The following is a 24,763-nucleotide window of genomic DNA, read 5'->3' on the forward strand; positions in this document are numbered from 1 at the left end:
CTGGAACCCACTAAGAACCCTGCTTTAGTGTCACCTGAGGCCATCTTCTGTCACCTACTGGATTTCCAGCCCTTCGAGGGCTGGAACCATCTCTCACTCACTTGGTGGCTCGCCCATCGTATTCATTCAAAAATCTGGATCTATGCGGCTGAAGTGGAGATTTCGCAGCAAAGTAGCTTAAGGACAAACCTTCATTAACTGCTCTTCTTGCAGCTGTCGGCGCCTCAGAAGCTCCTCGTCATCTTCCTCTCTGCCACTAGATCTGCGTCTCGTGTCGGCTCCTAATTCCACAGCAAAGACAACTTCTCACACGAGCCCCATGGCAAGGGGATCTTAAGGCACTAGTCCACCTGTGCTCAACTTGGCCAGCTGGCGAAGCCAGCAGCTGACTTCAACGTTCATGAGTGACACAAGGAAGAGAGCCTCCTGCCGATTTAGCACTACTGGTGGCTTTCTTGAGACAGCGGGCCTCCTTGGACGGCCAGTTCAACGCGTGATCTGGGAAGGCGTGAATTTTGGCCTCCCACCAACTGAGCTATTCGATTAGAGCCTGGTGTGCCAGGATGGTTCGGTCTAAGTCATCCCATTGGCCACTGGCCGCAGCCCGCTGTTGTCAGTGGGAGGGCATCGGGAGTTATTATTTGGATCTCTCTGAGGTCAGTTTTCAAACAGAGAGGGATCCACATCCATGTATATACCACCAAATAGGTAAGAGAGTCACTCTCGTGACAAGTTTTGAGATCTTGGAGTGTTCTCTTTTTCTGAATGGACACCATCATACAATCAACCTATCTTCTGCCCTTAAATTCACTAAAAAGCATACTTCTATTTTCTTGTTAAGGGATGTTTTCTTGCCCTCAATCCTTTAAAAAAAAATGGTCACAAAAGAGTTTTATTCTAATAGGCCAATAAAATAGCATTAACACAGCTAAAAGGTTACTAATTTCATTCCAATCTAGCAAATCACTTACAATTTTTAAGCTTCTTGGAAAAGGGGAGACAGGGAGTGAAAGGGAGGAATCTGTCCGAATGGTTGTAAAATTAAGATAATTACTGTTTTTCCTAAATTGCTTGGATTAATCTGGCTGTGGGAGGAAACAGGAAAGCTTGCTAATCTAATCAAAATAAACTTTAATGGTCTCAGTTTTTATCATTTTGATTAATGGGCCAGAGTTTCCTTCACTGGGGACCCAGAAAGCTTTAAAGTCTTTAGTGATGATTTTAACCACAAAATGTTAATTCTTCCTGTCCCCCAACTTAGCAATTTGTGTCCCCGGTAAGCAGCATGACTGAACCAGGAATCTCAAAGGCGACAGGAACTCCCTGTAGGGCTCAGACTGGCAGGGAAATGCTGACGACTGATTGAGTCTTAGTTCCTAATATCATAAATGTCAATGTGAATTTACTCTCGTTAATCTATGCTAATAAAAATGAAAAGACGCAAGTTTGCAAGAATTAAATAAATCTTAAGTCAGCATAATATATCGAGTACTTGGGAATAATGAACCAAGCAAGGAGGGGGAGATGTTCCCTGAAGTATTTTTATAAATGCAGATTGCTTTATAATCCACTTCCATTGTTTGTAAAAGTTATTCCAGAAAATAAGTTGATGAGAAAAAGCGTGATGGAGAAATTTGGAAAACTGAAGGCCTTTCCAAAAAGGTTGTCAAGAGGAATGTGAAAAGACAGTTCTATCTTTGTAAAACTGACTCACTACATTTTCAGTATGAGCTTCTGAGTTTGCTAAATACCCCCTTTTTGGGCCAAGTGATGTCACAAGTGACAAAACAGTGCAGACGCAGACATGGTTCTAAAGCATAAATTTGTGGTTCAAAGCAAAGAATGAAACAGCTCAAATGTGACATTCCAGGACAGAATTCATGGAAATAATAGATGGAAAAATCACATAACATCACATGAGTAGTTATTCCAGAACACCTACTACTCTAATAGTCTTTCTTAGTAAAGGAGAACGTGATCTCACGAGAAAGGTGGACGTGCTTCAGTGTTAGGACTGGCTGTTAAAGAGAATTGTAATTACAGCCCAGAAATAGCCTAAAACAAATTTCACTAAAGAAGTCACACCTCTGTAGACACTCGGTAAAGTCACCCACTAGACTCTACTTCTAAATGGTGTTCTTGGAGGGAGACTTTGGTTCAACTAGTTCAAAAGTTTTTACTTTGCAGTTATTACTGATTTTGCAGTAATAACTCTGAGAATCCATGCAAATCATCTGTTTTAGACCAGTTCTGGCTGCCTCTCAGTGGACAGGTTAGTGCAAGGCGCTGGTGACTAGGTTTTTGTAACTGTGACGCATTTGGCTCCCACGTTAATACTACTTTAGGGCTTTTCTCTATCTCTGGTCATACTTTTCTTCCATGTCATTATGACAGGACAAAATTTCTTGCATATTTTTAAGCATTTCACTTTGTGATCTCCTACCAATTTGTCCATTTGGCTTAGTCACAACAGTTGCATACCTATGGCGGCAAGTGAGGGGGGCCCAGGCCAGTGATCCGTCTCAATCTTTGGTATCTCGCTGGGATCTGGAGCTTGGGCTGCTGGGAACTTGGAAAACTTGATGATGTCTTCTGAAGACTTGCTCTGGGCTGCCAAGGCAGCTGCATCTAGGTGGGAATCACGGGGAGCTTAGCTATCGGTCTGCAAGGTCATGGTGGTACCACCCACTTCCATAGTTTTCTTATTTTCTGGCAAAAGTTTCAACTCCAGGAAGCTGTTTGTGGCTCTTATCAACTGCTCGGTCACTCAGTGGTGCCGAGTGACAAGTCATTTCTTTATGTTCTGTTGGAAGCAGAATTTCATTCCGCATCTGAAATACCTTATTGTAGAGCTGGGCCATCTGATATTAGCTTTAGCTATGCGTGGCTACTTCAATTTCATTTAATAAAATTAAAGGAGACCAGAATATGAATAAAATTAAAATCCAGTTTGTCAGTTGCACGAGCTACATGTTAAGTGCTCAATAGCCAGGTGTGATGAGTGGCTACCATATTGGAAGCACCATTGTAGAACATTTCCGTCATCACAGAAAGTTCCATCACAGGATACTCTTCTAGAGCAATTAGAAATTTGAATTCATAATTTGAAATTAAAGAGCTCAGTTAAAAGCATGACATTGTCTTTTGCTATAGTTGTTATTCGTAAGAAGGCTGGCTTTGTATGTTTGTGTATTTGTATCTGTTTATTTTAGCAATTATCTGTCCAGTTCTTTCTACTCCTTGCATATCATATACATGTCTGCAGTCCTATGAGAAATTACAATGGGAAAATTCACACCCAGCTTGTAGGAATTTAGCCTTGTGCCTTATGTATGTTGACTTATGCGTGTATGCAGAACACTCCTTGTTTCCCTCAAGGGTCTGTGGACGTAAGTGAGTCATCTAGCTTTAAGACAACAAAAGCCAGACAAGCGATGGCCTCAGTTCACAGGGTTCTTAATGCCTCTGCTTAGAGCTGTCCCTGGCCGAGAGCTCCACATGTAATCACAGAGCGGGAACAAAACAAACCAGGTTCAGTGGTCAGACCCTGGTTCTGGCTAATTTGGCAGACTGGCCTGGACTGTTACTAAACATTTCACAATATACTTATAATGCTTCAAATAAGAACTCTCCTCCCCTCTCTGGGCTCACATATGTTAAAATCTGGAAATAATTTTTTGAATCCTTAGCTCAAATTCCCCATTCTTTTAGTAACCTTCTGGGTCTTGTTTTCCTTAAGTGACTTGACCACGGTCACCCTATCTACTCCTAAGGGGTGACATGTTGGCCAAGCATGGGGGAGTGCTTCTCTGAGTCTCTAACCTCATGAGAAAAAATAAAAAATTCAGCTTGGAAAACACTGCCTACTGTACCATCTTCTTAAAGATGGACAACATGTGTTAGCATATTAAAGACGGAGATGTTCTACAAAAAAATAGTGACTTTATTTAAATCTAGCATTTTCCAAATGCACTGGGGCCCAGACACCAGGTTTGGTGTACCCTCTATTTCTATCACATGGAGCTGCTTTTTTGCAGAATGTTCTTTGGGAACCGCCACTCTGGCTGTGCTACTCTTAATGACAACAAACTGAAAGTCAAGTCACAGTACGTTTCACTTAAAAAAACAGCCAATCTCTTTCAAATAAATAAGCTAACACTACTAACACTATCCAATTCCTTTAAAGCTTATTTGATTATTTTTGTTTAGAGAGGGAGCGCCTTAGAGGTTTTAGTAATAAAAGCAGTTTCTACATTGGTAAATCAAACTCTTGGAGTCTCCTTTGTAAACTTGGGAAAAGAAAAAAAGCATGACTTCAAACAGTACTTACGCATTAGAATTGGTGAAGTCAGTAAACATTCACATGTTAATGAGTGGGTGAGAAGACATTAAACCATAAAAAAACAAACAAAAACAATGTTAACAAACTTAAAAAAGCAAGCACATGGTGTAAAATTAAAAAAAAAAGATGAGAAAATAAATCACAGTTGTAGAACCATTACAATATGTACATTCTCTTTTTTCCCCCCTAGAATGTTGGCCTAAATTTATTTCTGTGTACATTTTCAACTTTCTTTGGTTTTCAAGTCATCCTAAACCTTAAGGACTCATTAATGTCAACTGGATTGTAAAGGCAGCCTTCAACTTTCCAGGCACATTATGTGTATAATTTTCTGCGTCACCTAAAGACCAGTGTAGGCTTTCTATCCATTCACCAAAATTTATGGCATCTAATCTATAGAGACCTAATAGTGGTGGAGGGAAATGTGATTTTCCTATGGTAATTCGATATCCTGGATTTAAAAATTCTCTATTTACAGAAAAGGAAAAAACAATTATAAATCTGTATTAGGGATTTTAGTTTGCAGGAATTTCAGAGACTGGCAGGCCTAACTTACTGCTTTTTGTCCTTGAGAAAACTGAGGGGCAGAGTAATCATGTCCATGATATCAAAGAGCCATTGGGGGAAGGGCTGGGGACCAGGGCCTTGGTTGCAGGTGTGTCCTGTCCATAGACATCTGGGGAATTGGACAGTCAAGTTAATGGAGGTGTGGTCCAGCTATGTGTTCTAGGTGGCTGGCCTTCACTATTTTAATTATAGAGTCCGGTTAAGTTGTTTGATGGCACATATCAAAAAAAAAGGTATTTGTGAATTATTGCGTGAGCAGTAGTCCCCCTTCCCCAGGAATGCAATGATTCATGGTTTCATAGGCTCAAAGGTTGGCTGGGAGTTTCCTAAGCAAAATAAGTATTCTCCATCTAGGAAAACCAATCTCAGGATATTTGCATCTTAGGGAACCATAAAGGCATAATACACTGGGTGCCCGAGTTTGATTCTCAAAAGCAGCAGCAGAGAAGCCTTTCAGAGGACAGACAGCAGAGAGTTCAGCGGATACCACGACTCAAAAGCTACGCAGAGGAAAGCGGGTTTTACCATGCTGTTTGTAGATGGGTGGCTTTCGGTAAATGTTGATCCCTTGATCTGTGGAAATGAAAAGCAAAGGTGTGTGATTATGGGAACCGATTCAGCGATGGGCAAAAACAGATCAACCAAGAGGCGAACCAAACTGAAGACTCTTGAACAAAATCAACCAGAAGGTGAACTTTTGTATTACAAAGATTGAGGTTACTGGAAGAGGTCACAGGAATGAGTGGATCACTATAGACAAGTGATATGGAATCCTTTGTAATACATTTTAGGATATGTAGAGATGTAATCCATTCATGAGCCATTTATTGCAAATACACACTCACTGAAAGTGAGATTAAAACGGGAAGAAATGCAAGCAGTGGGAGAGGGTACTGATGGTGAGGAAGACATACCCAGTTTGGGGAAGGTCCCCAAATTGCTACTGTCTAGAAATTGAGCTCCCAGTAGATACCAAGGGCTCAATTTACTTGACAGCTAATGAGTGGAACAGTGGAAAGCAATGTAATATAGTCAAGAGTAGTTATTTAAAGACATAGAAACCGTTTTTATGTGCAAGGCAGTCTGATGTCCTGACAGAATGTCTGAGAGAATTCTAACTTGTATAGGGCAGATTCAAAAAGAGAAAGAAAGAAAGGAAAAGAGATGCCAAAAATTATCCATTTGTTTATACAGGACTGCAGTTGATTATGTTACAATTTCACTTTGACTGCGAATACTCAGGAAATTTCAGAAGATTTGTTTCCTCAGAATCTTGGCCACTGTATCTTGGTGGGGGCACTCTTCATGCAAAAAAAAAAAAAAGTTGCAAATGTACACAGCACTGATTTTACTGTTCAGTGAAGCTTTATTTTAAAAGGCAGGTCTGTCTTAGTGGTATGAATCTCATTGGACTTTCCTCTGTTTTATCATGTAAGTTTGGAATGCAAAAGAAAAAAACCCCACGATTATAGATTCTGAATATGTGCCCTAATAGTAACATAATGGGTAATATATTCAACCACTTTCAGTAGCTAAAAGCAACAAAACAATGTACTTCCCATAGAAAAATGATATCGTGACCTTGGATGGCCAATCTTGGCCTTACAAATTGAGCTGACCCCAAACATTAAGAGATTGATGGGTTCCAGTTCTTGGTGGCAAATTACTATTTGTACTGTGACAGCAAATGCTTATGACTTCGGCAAAGCTTAGAGCACCAAGCCTAAATTGCAAGATTTCGTTGTGGGCTGAGGAGGCAGTCAGTTGGTTATGCCATGCAGATGGACCATCCAACTGATCCAATGTTACACCTCTCTGAAAAGTCCATAAAGACTGTGGTTCAGTCTTTAGGCTAGGTTGCCATTTTGAGGAGTAGCCAATGACACCAAACCACAGAGTGATATCCTAGGAGGCACTAATAGGTAAAATTAAAATCTTGTTCCAAACAAAACAAAGCAACTTAACCCTTGTTCCTTCACTCTCTGCCTCCCCCCTCCCTTCAAAAAATTTTGAGGAAATGTAAACCTTCCATACAGTCCTGGCACTTTGCATCCAAAACTTCTGAAAGGCCCTCTAGGTCAGATCGTGCAATTTAGGGTTTGTTGACAGTGTGCGCATCCCAATGACGAGAGCATGAGAAACGAGACGAGACAGGTAACAGGGCTACGTTCTACACCGTGACAGGACACCCCGACAAAGACTGTGTCAGCTCCTACCTGGAACATGGAAATGTTTAGGGGCCTGAGCGTAAGTTGGAGTGACAGGGCGGCTGTCTGGCCGGGAAGGGAGAGGGGAGTTCCGGCCGCTGGACGGCTCATTGCCTCCAATGAGAAGAATGGAGAAAACAAAATGAGGGCAGGGACAGCAATAAAGAAAACAGAGCAAGCATAATAAAAATTCAAAACAACAGACCGGGAGGAGGGATATCAAAAAGGAGAAACAAAAGAAACAAACTCAATTTATCAACTTGGCTCACGCGGTGGGAGGTTACGTTTTGGGCGGGAGAGATCTGAGCTCACATGGGACTGGATTAGCAGCAGCTAGCAGCAGGGGGCGTCATTCCGATGGCATGCGGTTGAAGGCTGTGAGCTGGCAGCAAACTGATTAGATGGAAAGTACATGAAGAGTCATGGAAGGTCACTTGCTAATGATTCAGGATCAGTTGTCGGACGAGGAAATCCCAAGCACGTGAAGGGGCGGGATATGCAAACCCAAATACACCCACTTCCAGGCATGACGGCAGGGGCTGGCACTCGCAACGTGTTTCCCGGAACGGGAAGGCCAGGTCTGGGGGCCTGCGTGGTCACCCAGTCCCTCCCCTCAGCAATGCAAAGTGCCTGCACTACAGCAAATGTTTCTGTTTCCTCACTTTGAAATACACACCACGGAATCAGAGCCCTTCCGGGAACTTCGGGACGGCTTCTACCACCCTCGACCTTTCTCTTTAAAGGCTCCACTCAGGTGCCACCCCATCCAGCAATTCCATCTGTGAATGGACGGCTACTGTGGCTGGGCACTGAGCTCTATGACTGGGGACGTGGGGGTGAATGAGATGTCATTCCTGCCCGTTTGTTGTGGGGAGTGGGGCTCAGAAGCTACCTAAGGAGACAGACTATGACACATGAGTGCGTATTCAGGGGAAGGTGCCATCAATGCTTCCAGAAAGCTAAGATGTTAGACTGAGTGGGGCATTAAGGAGTAAGCACGCCAGGTGGGTGGGTGGATGGGCCAAGGACCCAGATGCCAGGGGGCTTGAACATCACGAGGAAGGAAGGGGCGTGGTGTGTGGGAGCAAGGGAAGGCCACTGTGGTTGGACGGCAGGCTGTTCCTGGAGGAGAGAATAGGGAAGGGGCTAGGAAAGATCACTGGCAAAGCCTTGAGCGCTACCAAGGCCACCGTCGCTCCCTTCTGACCAGGATGAACTGAGACCTGGGCTCAACTGGTCAGAGATCAGCTACGGCCCTAAATCGTCCTCCCGCCTCGCATCTGAGAAAACATCTGCCCCAAGAATTCACCAGAAGATGGAGGATTAGCACCAGTTAATGGACTATCCTGCGATTACTTTTGTTACTGAGTGACAGGACTCCTGTATATATTCTGGATACAAGTTCCTTGTCAGATACATGATTTGCAAACATTTCCTCCCATTCTATGGGTGGTCTCTCACTATTTAGATAGTGTCCTTTGAGGCACAAAAGTTGTAAGTTTTGATAAAGTGTAATTTATCTATCAGTTAATGCTAACAGTTTGAAACAAATCATAGATCTTTATAAAACAGAGCACAAGCCGATTTCTTCAAATAAGCCACACGGTTCTACGTCTAGCCCACAAAGATGTCAACTGCTGGAGTTTTAAAATGATGTGCTTACTAGGGTTTTAATTTCTCAATATGTGTATTTTTAGGTCACCAGAGCACACAACTGGACTGAATGGGCAGTTCAATCTTTCAAACAAGATCTGAATTTGTTCCTGGCTTAGATGTAAATTTCAGCTTTCTGGTTGTTGTGTTCTGAGGCTTTTCTCTTTTTTTCCTCAAGGGTCAGTTTCACATCCAGCTCCCAATGCATTATAATGTAGACTTTGCTATCTAAGTTAGATATTACCTTCTAAAAATGATGATGCTTCACCTCAAACTGCTGATCTAGTAGATGGTTAATTTTTTTAAAAAGTGATTTCATTTACGGTCACTCTCCTAACGAGAAATAACCAGCTCATGTTTGGAAAAAAATAATAAGTACAGAAGACACAGGTAGAGGCAAGCAGGGGGAGGAAGAATGTGGCTTTACATTTAGAAGTAAATCCTGTTTTAAATCAAAGGTTGAATTAGAACGAAGTCTCAATCACCTTAGTGAGCTGAGTATAGTGTGCAGCCTAGAGTCAGTGCCTAATTAATGTCTGCAAATGAATGACTGAATGGATTAACCATCATCTTGCTCTTGATTAAAGGCAGCCAGGTGTTAGTATAGAACAATGGGGTCACAATAGCACCCCCAATTTTATAACTTTCCACTAGATCCTCGATAACCCCATGTAACCATTTCACTGCAGAGGAATTATTTATTCCTGGAAACATCAGAAATTATTCACAAGAGTAATCCAGAATTGAGAAACAGAATACTTCTTTGAGTTATTCTCAAAAGAAGGTCTGGAAAAATGGCTTTCTCCCCTAATTTGAGGTTGCCTTTTGAAGACTCTTTCTACATACCCTGAGCACTGCTGCCGGGGCTTCTGAACCTCCCTGCTTTCTGCCGTCAACTCTAACTTTCCCGTACAAGAACATCAGAGACCTCAGGGAAACATTCTCACAGGTTTGGGCTACAATACCCAAAGGGTGAAACACCATTATATTTGTTTCGATAATTATTAGCCGGTGTCAGGCACACACAAAAATATCTGCATATGTGGGTTGGAGGTTATCAGAACGAGCATTTGCCCAAGGCTTAAAGCTCTATCATCTGCCGGCCAGGGGCGGTAGGGGCCCATTACTTGTCAGATACGGTTAACGACTCTCAGAGGTGGTGATGAGCGGCTGTCTGAGCTCCTGATGGGTGAGTTCAGGCTGCATGTGGTCTCGTGTGGGGTGCAGTTCTTTATTTGGGTGCATATTTCAGTAATCATTGATCTTTCTACTTGCTTAAAAAAAAACCCCACCCTGCTACGCCTGTGTTCAGGTCCTTGTAAATAGATTTAGTGCTAAAATCACTTAAAACCTCCCACAAAACATTTTAAAATACTAGGCGGAGAGAGACTCAGTAACACACGCATCTAAGGGATGGGTACAGTATGATTTCCACATGTCACCATGGCCCATTGGAACACGGTCTCAGAATATTGTTGCTAGGTACCAAATTCTTGGCCCTTGAAATGCCAAAGGCATTACACATTTTTGGGGGCATTTTTTTAAAAACGCAAAATTCTCAGAATTGAGTCCTCTTTCCTTAGTCTAACTTGAACACCCTATCTTGAAATCATAAAACTTTATTCTAGAAGGAAATAACTGATAAGGGCCCTAAACAGTATTTGTATGCTTAGTTCGTTACTTAGTCAAAGGAATACATGAGGTGTCAGATGGGAGATGATTTATGGAAGGTATTACCATCATCAACATCATCATCAGCTTGGAATGTAGACACCGTTTAAAAATAATATAATAGCATATATATTATAGAATATTACATATATCACATTCATAGCCATTTTGTTCCTTAAATAAGTCTTTCCTTGTAGTGGATGATTCTTCGTTGTTAGTGTTCTTAGCTACTATGATGAGAATCTAACACATGGGGCGCCCCTGGGGGGCTTAGTCAGTTGAGCATCTGACTTTGGCTCAGGTCATGATCTCGCAGTTTCTGAGTTCGAGCCCCACATTGGGCTCACTTCTGTCAGCCTGTCAGCACAGAGCCCACCTTGGGTCCTCTGTCTCTCTCTTTCTGCCCCTCCCACACTTGCACTTGCTCAAAAATAAATAATAAAAAAGAAGCCACCATGGACATATATTTCTTAACCTTCATTTTTAGCTCCTTTCATGTCAGCCTAATAAGGCAATTTTTCAGTCCTTTAGAGATCAATCACTTACAGGATTCTCACTGTCCTTAACACATCCAAATGCTCTGTCCTTATTTTCAATCTTCTTTTTCGTACCCCGAGAGCCCACATGACAAATCCTAAGACAAGTAGGTCAAATGGCCGTGCATGTGTCTGCTGGGGGAACATGCTAGAAGACTGCGTTTTCTGGATTCTAAGTGCTGATATTCTAAAATATAAATGAGTATTTTGAGGGGACCTTAAAGTTGGCAGCATCTAGACTTTCATGACAGAGTTTCAGGATTGCTGGTTCTTGTCTAAAGTTTCAGTCGGCATCATGGTTCTCTTTAGCCAGTGTCAGACACTGCATCAGGGCAAATCGGTTCTTTGGTGAAACAGAAAAGATTCCTTTCAAAGAGACTTAATATATGGAACCCTCCTGTTCACAAATCTGATTTATACTTTGTGGACACAGAACATAATGTCTAAGAGTATTTCAAAGGGGAGGGAAGAGGAACTCAGCAACGTAGCACAGACCAAGCCCAAAACAATGTGAAAAGCTTTCCAAATCTCTAAGCATGCACTTGTCCAAATGGCCCGACAATGACATACCAATACAGAATGAGGCTGCAGGGAAGGTTAGAGGACCGAAATGAAAACACACCGGAAAACAAGATGGACGTTACGGAAAATGGATGGAGAGGCCAATGAAATAGAGGGACAGCCTGTGATGTGCATCTCGGCTTTCCACGCAGGCAGCATCCTCCGCTCCATGAACCCTGGCAGCCTGGGCCCATGCGTCAGAAATAAGGACCAGGAAGTGGACTTGGGAATGGGGGGCTGAACTCCGGGTTGCCAGAGTGGTGCTTCTAGCGCTTCGAGATACACATTCCCGAGACGGACATCCTACCCTGGCATCCTCAGACTGCCCAGCTTACATTTGTTTTGTAAATAACTGCCCAAGCTCCTACGACGAGCTCCAAGATAAAGTGACCGTTCAAATGAAAGGCCATGGAGGACTTGGCTCCATTTTAAAGATACCTTACATTTGTTTCTTGAATGGCCATAAATTCCCTCCATGCTAAACTTTCCAAGTGCTGGAGAGGTCTTTCATGTCTAATACACAGATACGTGCTTTTCAGGATAACGAAGAAGTGATTCCTTAAAGAATCAGTATTTAGCCAATCAACTGGAGTAAGCTCTAAAAGCAATTTCTTTAATGTACAAATTCTCCATGATTTATTTTGAAGTTTAGCAAAAAGCTCATCTGATTTTGAAACTAAGCACGTACTGTTATGTACATTACATTTTGTATCTGATGTATGTAAACTATTTTATAGGAATGGATTATATAGATATATGGCTGTTGGACCATTAGTGTAAGCTGGGCAGTTAGTGTGAGCTGAGGTTCAAGCTAATCCCTCTTGGCCTAATGCTCTCTACAACTTAAACCTATAATATTTGTGTCAAAAAGTTCAAATTCAGTCTGAAGACAGAAAAGAATGTACCTCTGACCCTTGAACGACACAGGTTTGAACGGCATGGGTCCACTGATGCGTAGATGTTTTTTGACTGTAAATTATCTTCCTTTTGATCTCTTAATAAAATGCTCTTTCCCCTAGCTTACTTTACTGTAAGACTATAGCATAAAATACATATAACATATAAAATATGTGTTAATTGACTGTGTTATTGGTAAAGCTTCCAGTCAACAGTAGGCGATAGGCAGTTTATAGTTAAGTTTTTGGGGAGTCAAAAGTTATACAAAGATTTCCCACTAGGAGGGGACCCCCACATTGTTCAAGGGTCGACTGAACAATCTATCTACCTTTTAAATAAGGTGGCATTTAGGCACACAGAGGTACTGTCGAGAGGTAAAAATTTAAGTGGCTGAAAACAGCTGTTTGTTTCGGCCTCGATAAGAATGCAATTTTCTGGGCGCCTGGGTGGCTCAGTTGGTTGAGTGTCCAGCTTCGGCTCAGGTCATGACCTCACGGTTCGTGGGTTCGAGCCCTGCATCAGGCTCTGTGCTGACAGCTAGCTCAGAGCTTGGAGCCTGTTTTCAGATTCTGTGTCTCCTCTCTCTGACCCTCCCCTGTTCATGCTGTCTCTCTCTCTCTCAAAAATAAATAAAACATTAAAAGAAAAAAAAAGAATGCAATTTTCTAGTTAAATAGAGATGGGAGAAAAAAGCTTGCTTTAAAAATGATACATCATGTATATTTATACTGAAACACACACCCCTAATATAAGTGACGGATAGGGGGGCTGCATTCTGGCTCACACGCTGTCACTCATTGGTGTGAACCCTTGACTGGAGTCCTTGAGCAGAGAACGGAGTGAAACGTGCAGTCAAAGGTGCCCTAAGGGCACTGAGCTGAGGGGGAGACTTCCAGACAGGTGAGCTGAGTGCTTATTACACACCGGGCACTTGACCTCAGTCCCCCCAGTGACCGAGGAGCGACTGAGTAGATGAGGCAGCAAGTGACACTCAAAAGGTCAAGTTGAGAATCCAAGGTCCCACTGCTGGCAAAGGACACAGATGATATTTAAACCTAGGACTCGTGTTCATTTGGGAATTCCAACTCTCCATAAAGCTGCGCACAGACACAAGACTTTGTGAGCCTCAACATTTTGTGATGTGTATTTGCACACCCTTTGTGTAACTTTACGGGGCACGTGATATTTTTCTTCCTACGAAAAGCATCTCTTCTGAAAGGTGAAACATGTAATAACCAAGCAAAGCAATTTATCTTTCTGAATTAAAAACTTATTTTCTCTGGCATATTCAAAGCAAACAAACAAGTCTTAGTTTGTCCAATGGTTTCCATATTAAAGTCTCTTTAAAATACATCTCTCAAATTTTTCACTAATATCTTACGGTTTTATAAACATTCCCTAAAGTACTGTTTTGGTATCTACATAGTAAAAGCCCCCACAAATACTAATTAGCAACTATAATTTTAAGTAATCTGTCAAGAATTTTAGAAAGTGCTGCTCCTAATGGAAAATGCTAACTTCTTTGCTAATGACCAAGGGTGTGTTTCTTCAGCAAGCACGTCAGCAACAACATTATTTTCACAGCGCAGAGAATGCACAGCACGTAGGGGAACTGGGTGCTGATTGAGTGCAGTGCTTCCATATTTTAGGACTCAGTGGCTCAAAAATCCAAGTGAGCAATAAGAAAAAAGCCTGGGTGGATGGTTAGTGAAAGCTAGAACGGCATTCTGGCTACTCAGCAGCAGTGATCGTGATCCGAGCACTTTGGAATACAGACTCGGGACCTGTTAGGTCTGCCTCGAGGCTTCTAACCAGACACTTACGTAACAGCACACTTATAACCGGGTACGGGTCTCGCACTCCCTCTTTCAGTCTCACTGGTTAACCTCGTTCACATCAAGACTATGGAAAAAGTTAGCATCTTTCTGGGAGCTCACACTTATTTTAAGTTATGGCCCCTGTGACATGCAATCAGAACTCTTGGATTCCCCGCATCACACGGAGGGGAACAAGGGCCCCAGCTGAGGACTGTTACAGAAGCAAAATGGACAATGAGAACAATGGGAAAGCCATAAAGGGGATGGACAGGAATGCGGGGCAGAAAGAAAAAAAAAGAAGGCAAAGCTCCTCTTCAACATCATGCAGAAATCCGGACCAGTCAACAGAGGGTTACTCTAAGGGTTGGCTCAAAAAGAGACATCTAAGTTACACTGCCGTAGGTCTTTTTCCAAATGTTTTAATATCATTAAGTGGTTAAATGGCTTCTTACCATTGAGACAAGTTTTGGACATTTGCTGCTAAATAATGGTATGTTTTGCTGAGCCATGTGACATACCAAAACCAGGAAAATACCCCAACTATATATTATATTTTGCTTTTGATGCACAGAAAAACAAAATGATAATATATGGGTTTTCTTTTCCTAAGCAGTAGATAATAAATTTTCTGGGCTTACACACACTTCCTGTTTCTTCATCTAGAGCCCTCAGAAATGACACACTTCTACCGAGAGATGCCATGCCAGTTCTAAGACGCTGGGTGTAGTTATGACACACGCAGGCATGCGGAGAGGTCGGAAGCTGGGAGCTAACTCTTGGAGATACACCTTATTAGCCTTCCCGGGGTGCTAATAAATCTCCACTACGCGGGGTGCCACCTGGAGAAGCCTGCCTCCTTACCTTTGATATGGGGAATGAAGTGGTGTCGGAAGGGGGAGTTGGGGCGGGAGTCGCTGTGGGCGGAGCTGAGGCTGCTGGTGCGCAGGTGCACACCAGGAGACAGCAGCTCTGTGCACAAGGAGCCAGGGGCAGGGCGAGGTGGAAACAAAAAGAAGAACAGAAATTAACACGGGAGCAGGGACACCATCATCGGTTCCAAGGGAGGGCGAGGTGGTGGTGGGGGGATAAAGAACGTTAATCAGGAGTCTGAAAAAGGAGGAAGGAAAAAGGGTTAAGAACGCACCTGCTAAGGGTTAGGCAAAGTGGGGAGAGTGTGCAAATAGGTTCAGGTTGGCACAGAGTCACTCTCTGCGAATAAATGGCTTTATGAGAAGGAATGGCCATCGGGACATTCTCTGTCAGGATGACACCAGCTACTGTTGAGCCAGTGCGGGCACGTCACTTAGACGCAGAAATAGCTGCTTTTAAAAAACACCTGGCAAAACAGAACCCCTGACATGCACGTAAAAAAAAAAAAAAAAAGACAATCATTTCCCGAACCTTGAAAAGAAATACTTATCTGCAAGGGTCAGATTTTTTTTTTTAAGCTGCAAACTTCTCCCATTAGAAGCTTAATGTATTCTGCCTGCGGAGAAGAAGGACCCATTTGTGCTCCCCAGGTGGTGAAGAGCTACTTATGATCCTGAGAAGTGTCTGGTGGCCGCGCTGTGGGACTGGCAGCTTCCTGATCTTGGAAGGAGAATGGACCATTAAAACCAAACCCAGCCCTGGGGGGCGTGCCTCACGGAGTGGATAATCAGAGGTATCCTATACCGACCACAACTCTGCCGGCAGAGCCCCACCGACTCCACTTGGCAAGGATAGATCTTGAAAAAATAACTGTAAGCCCTAATATTCGGATGTCCACAATATATTGTGAGGAGGAGAAAGAGCACTTAGAAAGGGGAATGTCCTAAAGGCTGCTGGCATCAGAACCACGGCCGGAACAAACACTTTCAGTGCTCAACAATGACGTGATCTTTTAGGGAAGTAATTTCCCAGGCTGACCACCCCCTCGCTATCGGGGAGTCTATGGAACAATGATTTCCCTGTAGCCCCCCGTCATCCTGACAAGGTCATGGCCATGGCCTCAGTGACCTCAGCATATGCCTATAAGGAGGGATAGTCACATAGAGGATGTCTTGTCCCTCATGTAGACAAGGGCTTAAATCCAGACCCAGGTCCGGAGCATGAATAAAATGAATATAGCTGTATATGAAGAAAAAAAAAAGAATCCATTTCCTGGAAGATTCTCATGTAACATAACTCTACAAATACCAAGCACTTAGGACCTAGGGAAAACTATACATATTAAAGAATCATATGCTAAAAATTCAATCCTCTATGAGCATTCAATCTCTGGCTTTAAGGAAAAGATTGCAGCCTTTTTATATTCTGTTCATTTCCTCTGGTTTTATTTTATAAAATAAGTTAGCATAGGAGTCTGTTCTCATCAGCCTTTGCAGAACGAGAAGCTTCAAATGAAGTCTTCAAAGATGTATGCTGCCACCAAGTTTGTTTAGAAGCCAGAGGGGTGCCTGGGTGGCCTAGTCGGTTAAATGTCCAACTTCAGCTCAGGTCATGATCTCACTGTTTGTGGGTTCGAGCCCCGCGTCAGGCTCTGTGCTGACAGCTCAGAGCCTGGAGCCTGCTTCAGATTGTGTGTCTCCCTCTCTCTCTGACCCTCCCCTGCTCATGCTGTCTCTCTCTGCCTCTCAAAAAATCAATAAAAAACATAAAAAAAAAAAAAAAGAAGGCAGAACCTCCCTGTGGGAATTTACTTCCCAGGGAACCCTGGGTCCGTGCTGGGATCTCCATTCTTCTGTTCCACACACGAGACACCCACTGATAGTGATCGGGATGCCACCGTGCACACGTGGTCACCTGAAGTCCACTACTATTTGATATTCTCTATCATAATACGTCTTTACTCTTTTTCTTTTTTCTAAGTTTAGTTCGAAATCTATGGGCTGGAATGGATCTGAAAAGCTATCAGATACAACCCTGAGGTTGTATGTAACACTTCCTTCTAGAAGGTGCGTAACCAAGCGTGTTTAGTAACACTGTGTGCCTGGATCAGGGAAACACAATAAACCCACCAACAAATGCCAAATGCTGGATTTTAGATGAGGCTGATGTGCCTCTTGGGCACGTCACATTATTTTCCTTGGAGATCTTCATTTTAAGTCTCAAAGTGGTGGGATTTTTCTTCACATCTAAAAATATTTTTTAAAAAGACTCCCTTGCTCCTGTTGTTTGCTGTCAACATGTAATTGTTTAATAAATCGCAATGAATAGAACCATAAAATAACACAAATTGTAGTTGGGTATCAGTTTTTTTTCTTTCTCCTGGGAAAAGGGGAGATCTATTTGGCGACTCGATTTTTACCGCACTGTCAGTGGTGGGGAAAAGGAAAACCACACAGCAACACAGACTATTACACAGTGAATCTCGGGAACAGGTGCCCTTACCAGGTCTGTGAAAATGCTGGGGAGAGCGAGACGTGGTCGGAGTGTAGCTATGGCGGCTGTAGACGGGGGAGCTGATGGAGCCCTGGCTGGTGGACCGGTGGATCACCTGGTCCCGGGCGTCCTGGTAGCCCTGGAAAGAGAGTCCGGGAAAGCGGGCGCGTAAGACACACATCCGGGCTATCCTCAGGTCCCAGGGAAGTCAAGTTCTACGAAGGTTGCCCCCAGAACTCTCCTATCTGTTCATGTACACATTTTAGGGCCATGTCCTTAAACACGTATGCAATGGAGCATCCTGTGGTGAATGCCCTTGGTTTGAAACTGGTGGTACTTGTATTTGGCCAAATTTTAAGAAGTAATATTATAAATCCCAGTGTTGATAGAGCTCTGGGAAAGGGGAGTAACTCCAATGGCCACATTTATACTGTGTTTTTCAGTTTCACAAAGTGGGCTCACATACATCATTTCATCTGGTTTGCAGACTAAGAAGGGTCGAACACAAGGTCTGACCTCCCTTCTCCACAAATGGAGACCGTCTCAGAGCAGGCGGGAGGCTGCCGAGTCGGTGTGTAGCTCGTGCAGGCAGAGCCCACGGCTGGCCCAGCCTCCCGGCTCTCACCTGCCCCGTGTCCTGACCGCCAACCCACACCGTCCATGACGTTGATCTGGCGACGTTTTCAGCTGAGTTTCCTGGAGAACAAGCCGGTGGCCTCAAACCCAGGGAACTCTACTTCCCACTTGAGAAATATATCCCCCCCAAAATAAAAAGGGATCTTCAAATGGAAAAGTTTGCTCAAAGATCCTTATCATACCACCGCTTACAAAGATAAAACTTTCTTAACAAATCAGGGAATAATAAAGGGAATGAGTCCTATCAATTCAACGGAATAATATACCATCACTAGTATCTGAGACACCGTATTTCTGCTGTTGTTTTGTTGAATGTCTTTCTTCAAGAATTCCAGTCTAGGAAAACTTCCTAAATCCCACCCACTATAATTTTCAAAAATGGCACTTACTTCTGCAGATGGAGTAGGAGATAAAGTCCTTGGAGACTAGAAGAATAAGAGAGGATTTAAAGTCACAACGTTTGTTCATTCGTCGTCGGTTTCATTAGTTGTGATCAGAACCACCTGGAAACAGGCGGCTTCAAACTCCAATGCCAGCTCCCCTGGCCCATCCCCTCTTTTGGTTCAGTGAGCGAATAAGCTCAGACAGGGACGTGAAAACCAAGATTCCGGGAGGCTGGCACGCACCCCCGCCCAAGAACTGTGGGTTCTGATAAATACGTCATCATGCTTCAGGTACTTAAGCTGCACAAATTTCCCTGCGATGCTCGAACTATGCTCCGTTTCCTAGATGAGTCACAGCGTCTGCCGAAACACAGAATTCTGGGAACGTGGTTGTTGACGGACGCCACGGCAATCATGTAACATCATTTGCTCACAGGCCAGAGATGACCAGGTCCGTGGCATCCAGACCTGGTGGGCTTGCCAACCTCACCATTGGTCACCTGCTGGCTTTCATCCCTCCAAGCATCCTTGGGGCAATCAACAGACCAAACCCTCCCTCACCTCAGGGTCTTTGCACTTGCCATGCTTTCTGCCAGCAGTGCTTCTTCATTAGGACACCCGTAGGGCTCACTCCCTTCTGCAGTGAGGTCTCCTCTCACATGTGGTGCCACACAGTGCCTTCTGGGACTCTCCTATTTAAAGGAGCAAGCCAGGGGCGCCTGGGTGGCTCAGTCGGTTAAGCGTCTGACTTCGGCTCAGGCCATGATCTCACAGTCCGTGGGTTCAAGTCCCTTGTAGGGCTCTGTGTTGACAGCTCAGAGCCTGGAGCCTGCTTTAGATTTTGTATCTCCCTCTCTCTCTGCTCCTCCCCTGCTTGCTCTCTGTCTCTGTCTCTCAAAATAAAGACCTAAAAAAATAAAAAAATAAATAAAGGAGCAAGCCACCCCCACGTGCGTTTGCCTTACTCTGCTTCATTCTCCGTCTAGCATCATATCCTGTAAACCTGTATTATGTCTCTGTTTACTGTCTGTCTCCCACATTCCGCTGCAGGCTCCACGAGGGCAAGAAGTCTGTTCCTTTACAACCAAGTATCCCCAGGGGTTAGAGCAGCTCCTGGCACATATTAGGTGCTCAACAAATATTTCCTAGTGAATGAATGAATGTTTACAATTAAAATGCAAAAAAGTATTCGAAGAGAATGAAATGTAAAGGAAGCATTCTAATTTCTCAGCTTCAGAATTTGGCCCTGACCAGCCCCCTGCCGGCTCACAAGAAGCTTCCGGGCTCCCTTGCACCACAGATTCTTCAAGTGCCGTGGTCTTGGCTGCAGCCACAGCCTCTCCCCGGGGTGTCTTAGCTGGGTGAAGACGGGCTCCATGAGGGCAGGCGTAGGCCTGACCCTGCTGACAGAAGCTTCTGGACCTGCCCTACTCATGCCTTCTGAAGGCACGAATGGCTACACAGACCGTCAAGTTTATTCCTCTGGTGTTTCTAAATTGGCAATATAGGGATTCTTTTTTTTTTTTTTTAATTTTTAATGTCTTATTTATTTTTAAGACAGAAGAGAGACAGAGCATGAGTGGGCGAGGGGCAGTGAGAGAGGGAGGCACAGAATCCGAAGCAGGCTCCAGGCTCTGAGCTGTCAGCACAGAGCCCGACATGGGGCTTGAACCCACGAACCGTGAGATCACGACCTGAGCTGAAGCTGGATGCTTAACCGATTGAGCCACTCAGGCGCCTCAAGGAGATTCTTTGGGAAACGTGTTAAAAACTAAAGGTATAAATAATCACATAGCTTGTAAAGTTTCCTAAGTTGCAAGATGCATGTGCTGGGAAGAGTTTACAAATATGTCTGATTTCCAATCCAGGGGCTCCTCCCATCGAGATTCTGTCCTCGGAGAAATGCACAGGTCATCACACCAGGTTATGATGGTATCGATGCTGAGATTCCCACTATGAGAGATGCCAGCATTTTTGTTGAGCACTTAAGTGCCGGGTACTGTTCTACTTGAAATATTTCACTTAATCCTCAGGGAAACTTCTGAGGTAGGCATGACTATCTTGAGTTTACAGATGAAACAGAAACAGGTATTTTTCCCAAAGTCGTATGGTTAGTAATTATCAGAGTCTGACCTGAAACCCTGAAATGTTCACTTCAAGGCCCAAACTTTAGTCCTTGACATTTTACTGCTCAAAATGGAGACTGGGAAACGCACACATCCCCCCAAACCTAAAACCCCATAAAGCAATTCACCTCCCCCAGTTATCTGACTTGAATATTAGAAAATTTTCATCCACTTGCTCCAGGACCAGCCCCTACGCACTAACGTTCCTTTTTCCTTTATCACCCTACCCAACTCTCCAGAGCCCAGTGGGAACTGAACAACCCAGGCCAATCAACCTGCATTTGAACAGTGCAGGTGCAGTTACAGGCCTGTGACCACTAGGGGGCACTACACGAAAATGGATACCTTCCTGTCCACTGGGCCATTTCAACACAGAGCTATCTATGCTCTGGAATAAAACCCAAATGGAAAAATAAACAAAAAGAACAACATATATTACAGTTATGAATAAATATAGGCATCTTTACAAAACAAATCTTCTACAGGTATATGATTGAGAACAAATTAAACAGAATCACCATGTTTTCATGGCTTTTTCTTTTCCATCTAAGATCTCAAAGCACTGTGTGCTGTTAAATGGCGTACAGTCTGTTTTAACTTTGAACAGCTAATTTCAGTCCCATACTTGGGCAGCATCTCTCTGGACTCAAAATAGTCTATAATATAAATGATTCCAATTTTAAAACTAAAGAGGGAAAAAATGTTTAGATCAAGTTGAACATGCCAGAGGAAACCGACCAGAGCCCTCATGACCCAGGTAGGAGGTGACAGCAGGGAGCCCCCAGCGCTGGGAAGGGATGGGAAGGACCCCAAGGGGCTGAGAGACTGTGCCCCAGCCTCCAGACCACTGATGTTGGGAGAGCATTAGTAAGCCTCAAGGGGACAGGTAACGACCACAGTAGCCGCTGTCATTTGCTGAACATTTACCATGAGCCTGGCTCTGCTAAGTGCTTTAATAGATTAGTTTATACAGATTAGTTTTAATAGATAATAAATTATCTAGATATTATATAGATATTAACTTTTAACAGATAATTTATTTAATCCTTCATTTACATCCTCTTGGGTGAATTCTGTCATCCTATTTTATAGCTGAACAAACTAGGGGGTCAGAATGGTGGTCACATGGCCAAAGTCACACAAGCAGCATGTGGGAGCTCCCTGGTTGAGCCCAGGTAATCTGAGTCCAGAACGTGGTCTCACATCACTGTGCCACACTGTGGTCGCCCCCTCTCTACTCTTCCTGTTCTCGCATATTTGAACTGTCTTAAGATGCTGCAGATTGTAGCTGTCATCATTTAGACTGTATGTTCTCTTTCCTCATGATCCCCATGAAGAGACTTCAGTCTGTCCCCTGATCAAGACTCCCCACCCCCCAAAGACTCTCCCTCCATTATTCCCTCTGCCCAGCTCAGATTCTCCCCTGACAATGTTGTCTTCCTTCCTGGACAACCTTCACTGTTATTTTCTCCGGTTGGTCTACTCCTTCACCCTCTGTTGCCTCCCAAGCCCAGGGATGGGGTGATAGGTTCCTGAGTACCTCAAAGCACCTAGTAGGAAAGCCTGCAAATAGTAGGCAGTCCAAAAGACCCTTGGCCTTTTTTGATTCCAATCAGTTCTTAACACATGTGACAAAAGTTGTTGTATAACTCAGAGCTTCTAGAATGTATTACCTCTCCCAGGCTCTGCCTCTCCTGTTTGTCCTCATAGGCCGAAGTGTAGAAAGGCTCATAGGTAATAAGATCTGGACGTTCAATATCGTATATTGCCTTGACCTTGGGAATGGCTGCTAAATCCTTATAATCCAGGATTTCATTGTCCACTTTTGCCTGGAAAAGTTAAACAGAAAGAAAAATTACTCTTCAGTAATCTCTTTGGGGAACTATTGTTAGTGCATTTCATGTCCTGCTCAAAAGGTGAAGATCTTAAAAATAAACAAAAATCAAGACATGTTGCTTAGTTTGAAAACCAAAAGCATTTTGCTTTGGAAAGTTGCTGATTTATATAATACGTTAATCACAGTTTTTAAAAAGTCATCCAAAGCTTAGGAAAAAGTCTATGTAGAATAAACTAAGGAGAAAAGCCTAAAAACCTTCAGGGTAATTTTCCTAAATTTATTACAGAGATGGAAAAGCTCAAACAGATGGTCAAAAAAAAAATCCTCCCAGATGGCTAAAAACAAGAACTGCATATTTGATAAACTAAATATTTAAATACCTTTGTGGTAGAATTTAAGAATCCTCAGTATCAGCATTCTGAAATGTATAATTAATCCCCAAGTATCCATATCCCAGTTAGGCACAGCAAATTTTCAAGTACTACAAAGCATTACTGCATTTTACAGGTCACATGGCTATTGGCATATCCATTTAATTACCCGAAGGAAAACATGATCGAGAAGGCTGATCTTCAAAAATGAAAACTGGATCTCATAACAGAAATAGAAGTCATTTCCATTTATTCTATTTTGGATCACCCCCTCCACTATCACAATCTGCTACTTTACCTGTCGCGGGAGTATCTTTTCCAGAAGTAAATACTTACGTAGATAGTATGACCCGGAGAGCCAGGAATACTGGAGCCTGGTCTAGAATAAATGCTTTCAGAGGAAGTCCTGGTAGGCTGTAAAATTAATGGTGCCTTGTAAGATTTCAGACCACGGCTTCAGAATCAAGACTGCTCTGCATCCCTAGCAGTTACTGAAAACTAAGCTGGCTAAAAAAAGACTTGTGACTATTCTGAGGAAGGGAAAATATAATCTAGAAAGAACGAAAAAGGAGAACCGGCTTGAGCAATCAGCCTTGAACATGCATTTGGGGACCTTCCTTCTTACTGTCTCTTCCCGGTCCCTCCAACGCCTTCTGGTCTACAGTCACACACATTTCCCTTCACTCTGTTGCCATGATCCCAGCCCCAGTCACCAGACAATTGCAGTGACCTTCTCTGCAGGTTTCCTGCCTTTGTTCTTGCCCTCTTCAAATCCCCTGGAGCCCAAGGGCCAGAGAGGTCTTTTAAGAACAGAGTTTAGAAGGTTCCTACCCTGATTTTGGTGTCAGCAACTTCTTAGAATAAAGTCCCAAGTGCCAAGGCCTCAGGGTTTTGCTCCTGTCTTCCTCTCCCCCTTCTCCCTCACTACGTACCATCACTCATGGAACACAGAGCACGTCCATGCTTCAGGGTTCTTATCCCAGCTCTGCCTGAAATGCTCTGATCCCCAATGTCACTGGTATTTTTTTCCTCCTTCAGTCTTGGCTTTAATATCACCTCCTCAAAGGAGCCTTCCCTGATCTTTCAATCCAGAATGGTTACCCTTAAGTTCTCTCAGTGACGTTCTTAGTTTTCCTTCATGAATACAATTTATAATTCCCATGTTTACTGTTGGTTGGTTGGTTTTCTGCATCGTGTGTATTTTCCTTATGAGGTTTAGTTACCACCTCTGCCCTCACAGGATTTAATTTTTTCACCATGTATATGCCTGATGTTTCACACAGGTAAGTAGAAGGCATGAATGCTTGTTGAGGGAATGAGCTAGAATTTATTGTTTGTAAATACTCACTTTGTGGATAACTGGCTCACGTTACTTATGTGACGTGAGGCTATTCCCACAGAGGGTCACTGAGTCACTGAGGTAAGGTTAGTGGTCAGCCACTCAGAAAGAGAAAGGAAGCCAGACTTTCTAAGATATGCCTCAAGGACTCTGCGAGTGAATGGTGGTGACGGCAGTGGGCAGGAAATGTATAAAGTAGGGTTAACTGCCTCCCGCCCTGCCTGGCACATTCTGGAAACCTCTGCAAAGAAAACACAAGGCTTAGTCTTGAAAGACTTGCTCCACTCCATACAGATATTTCCCAGAGCGGAGAATTTGCAGTTCTACGTTAGAAATAGGATCTTTCCTCTTCGGTACTGCTTCTACTGATATTTGGCACCTAGAACACGAGTGTAACTGAGCCAAAAAACCTCCTCTAAAAATAAGGATGCCACATCACTACGTATTTCACGTCTGA

General features: G+C 43.4%; 1 protein-coding gene across 21 annotated transcripts in view; it reads right to left on the reverse strand.

The window, feature by feature from the left end:
* The window catches only part of ABLIM1 (actin binding LIM protein 1), a 293,495-nt gene that overhangs the window by 13,913 nt on the left and 254,819 nt on the right, over positions 1 to 24,763 (reverse strand). For 4 of the 21 annotated variants that reach the window (XM_029932620.1, XM_029932617.1, XM_029932621.1 and 1 more), the window contains 10 exons: positions 23,304 to 23,381; positions 22,433 to 22,588; positions 18,640 to 18,675; positions 17,624 to 17,753; positions 15,113 to 15,220; positions 11,599 to 11,721; positions 7,126 to 7,230; positions 5,435 to 5,482; positions 2,482 to 2,628; positions 190 to 281 (listed from right to left, as the gene is read on the reverse strand). In XM_029932620.1, coding sequence (XP_029788480.1) covers positions 190 to 281; positions 2,482 to 2,628; positions 5,435 to 5,482; positions 7,126 to 7,230; positions 11,599 to 11,721; positions 15,113 to 15,220; positions 17,624 to 17,753; positions 18,640 to 18,675; positions 22,433 to 22,588; positions 23,304 to 23,381 — 1,023 coding nt within the window. The remainder of the gene's footprint in view (positions 1 to 189; positions 282 to 2,481; positions 2,629 to 5,434; positions 5,483 to 7,125; positions 7,231 to 11,598; positions 11,722 to 15,112; positions 15,221 to 17,623; positions 17,754 to 18,639; positions 18,676 to 22,432; positions 22,589 to 23,303; positions 23,382 to 24,763) is intronic. The other 17 variants (XM_029932626.1, XM_029932628.1, XM_029932625.1 and 14 more) reach the window with 11 other exon arrangements.

This window comes from Suricata suricatta, chromosome 2 (genome assembly GCF_006229205.1).
Source record: "Suricata suricatta isolate VVHF042 chromosome 2, meerkat_22Aug2017_6uvM2_HiC, whole genome shotgun sequence".
NCBI classification, from domain to species: domain Eukaryota; kingdom Metazoa; phylum Chordata; class Mammalia; order Carnivora; family Herpestidae; genus Suricata; species Suricata suricatta.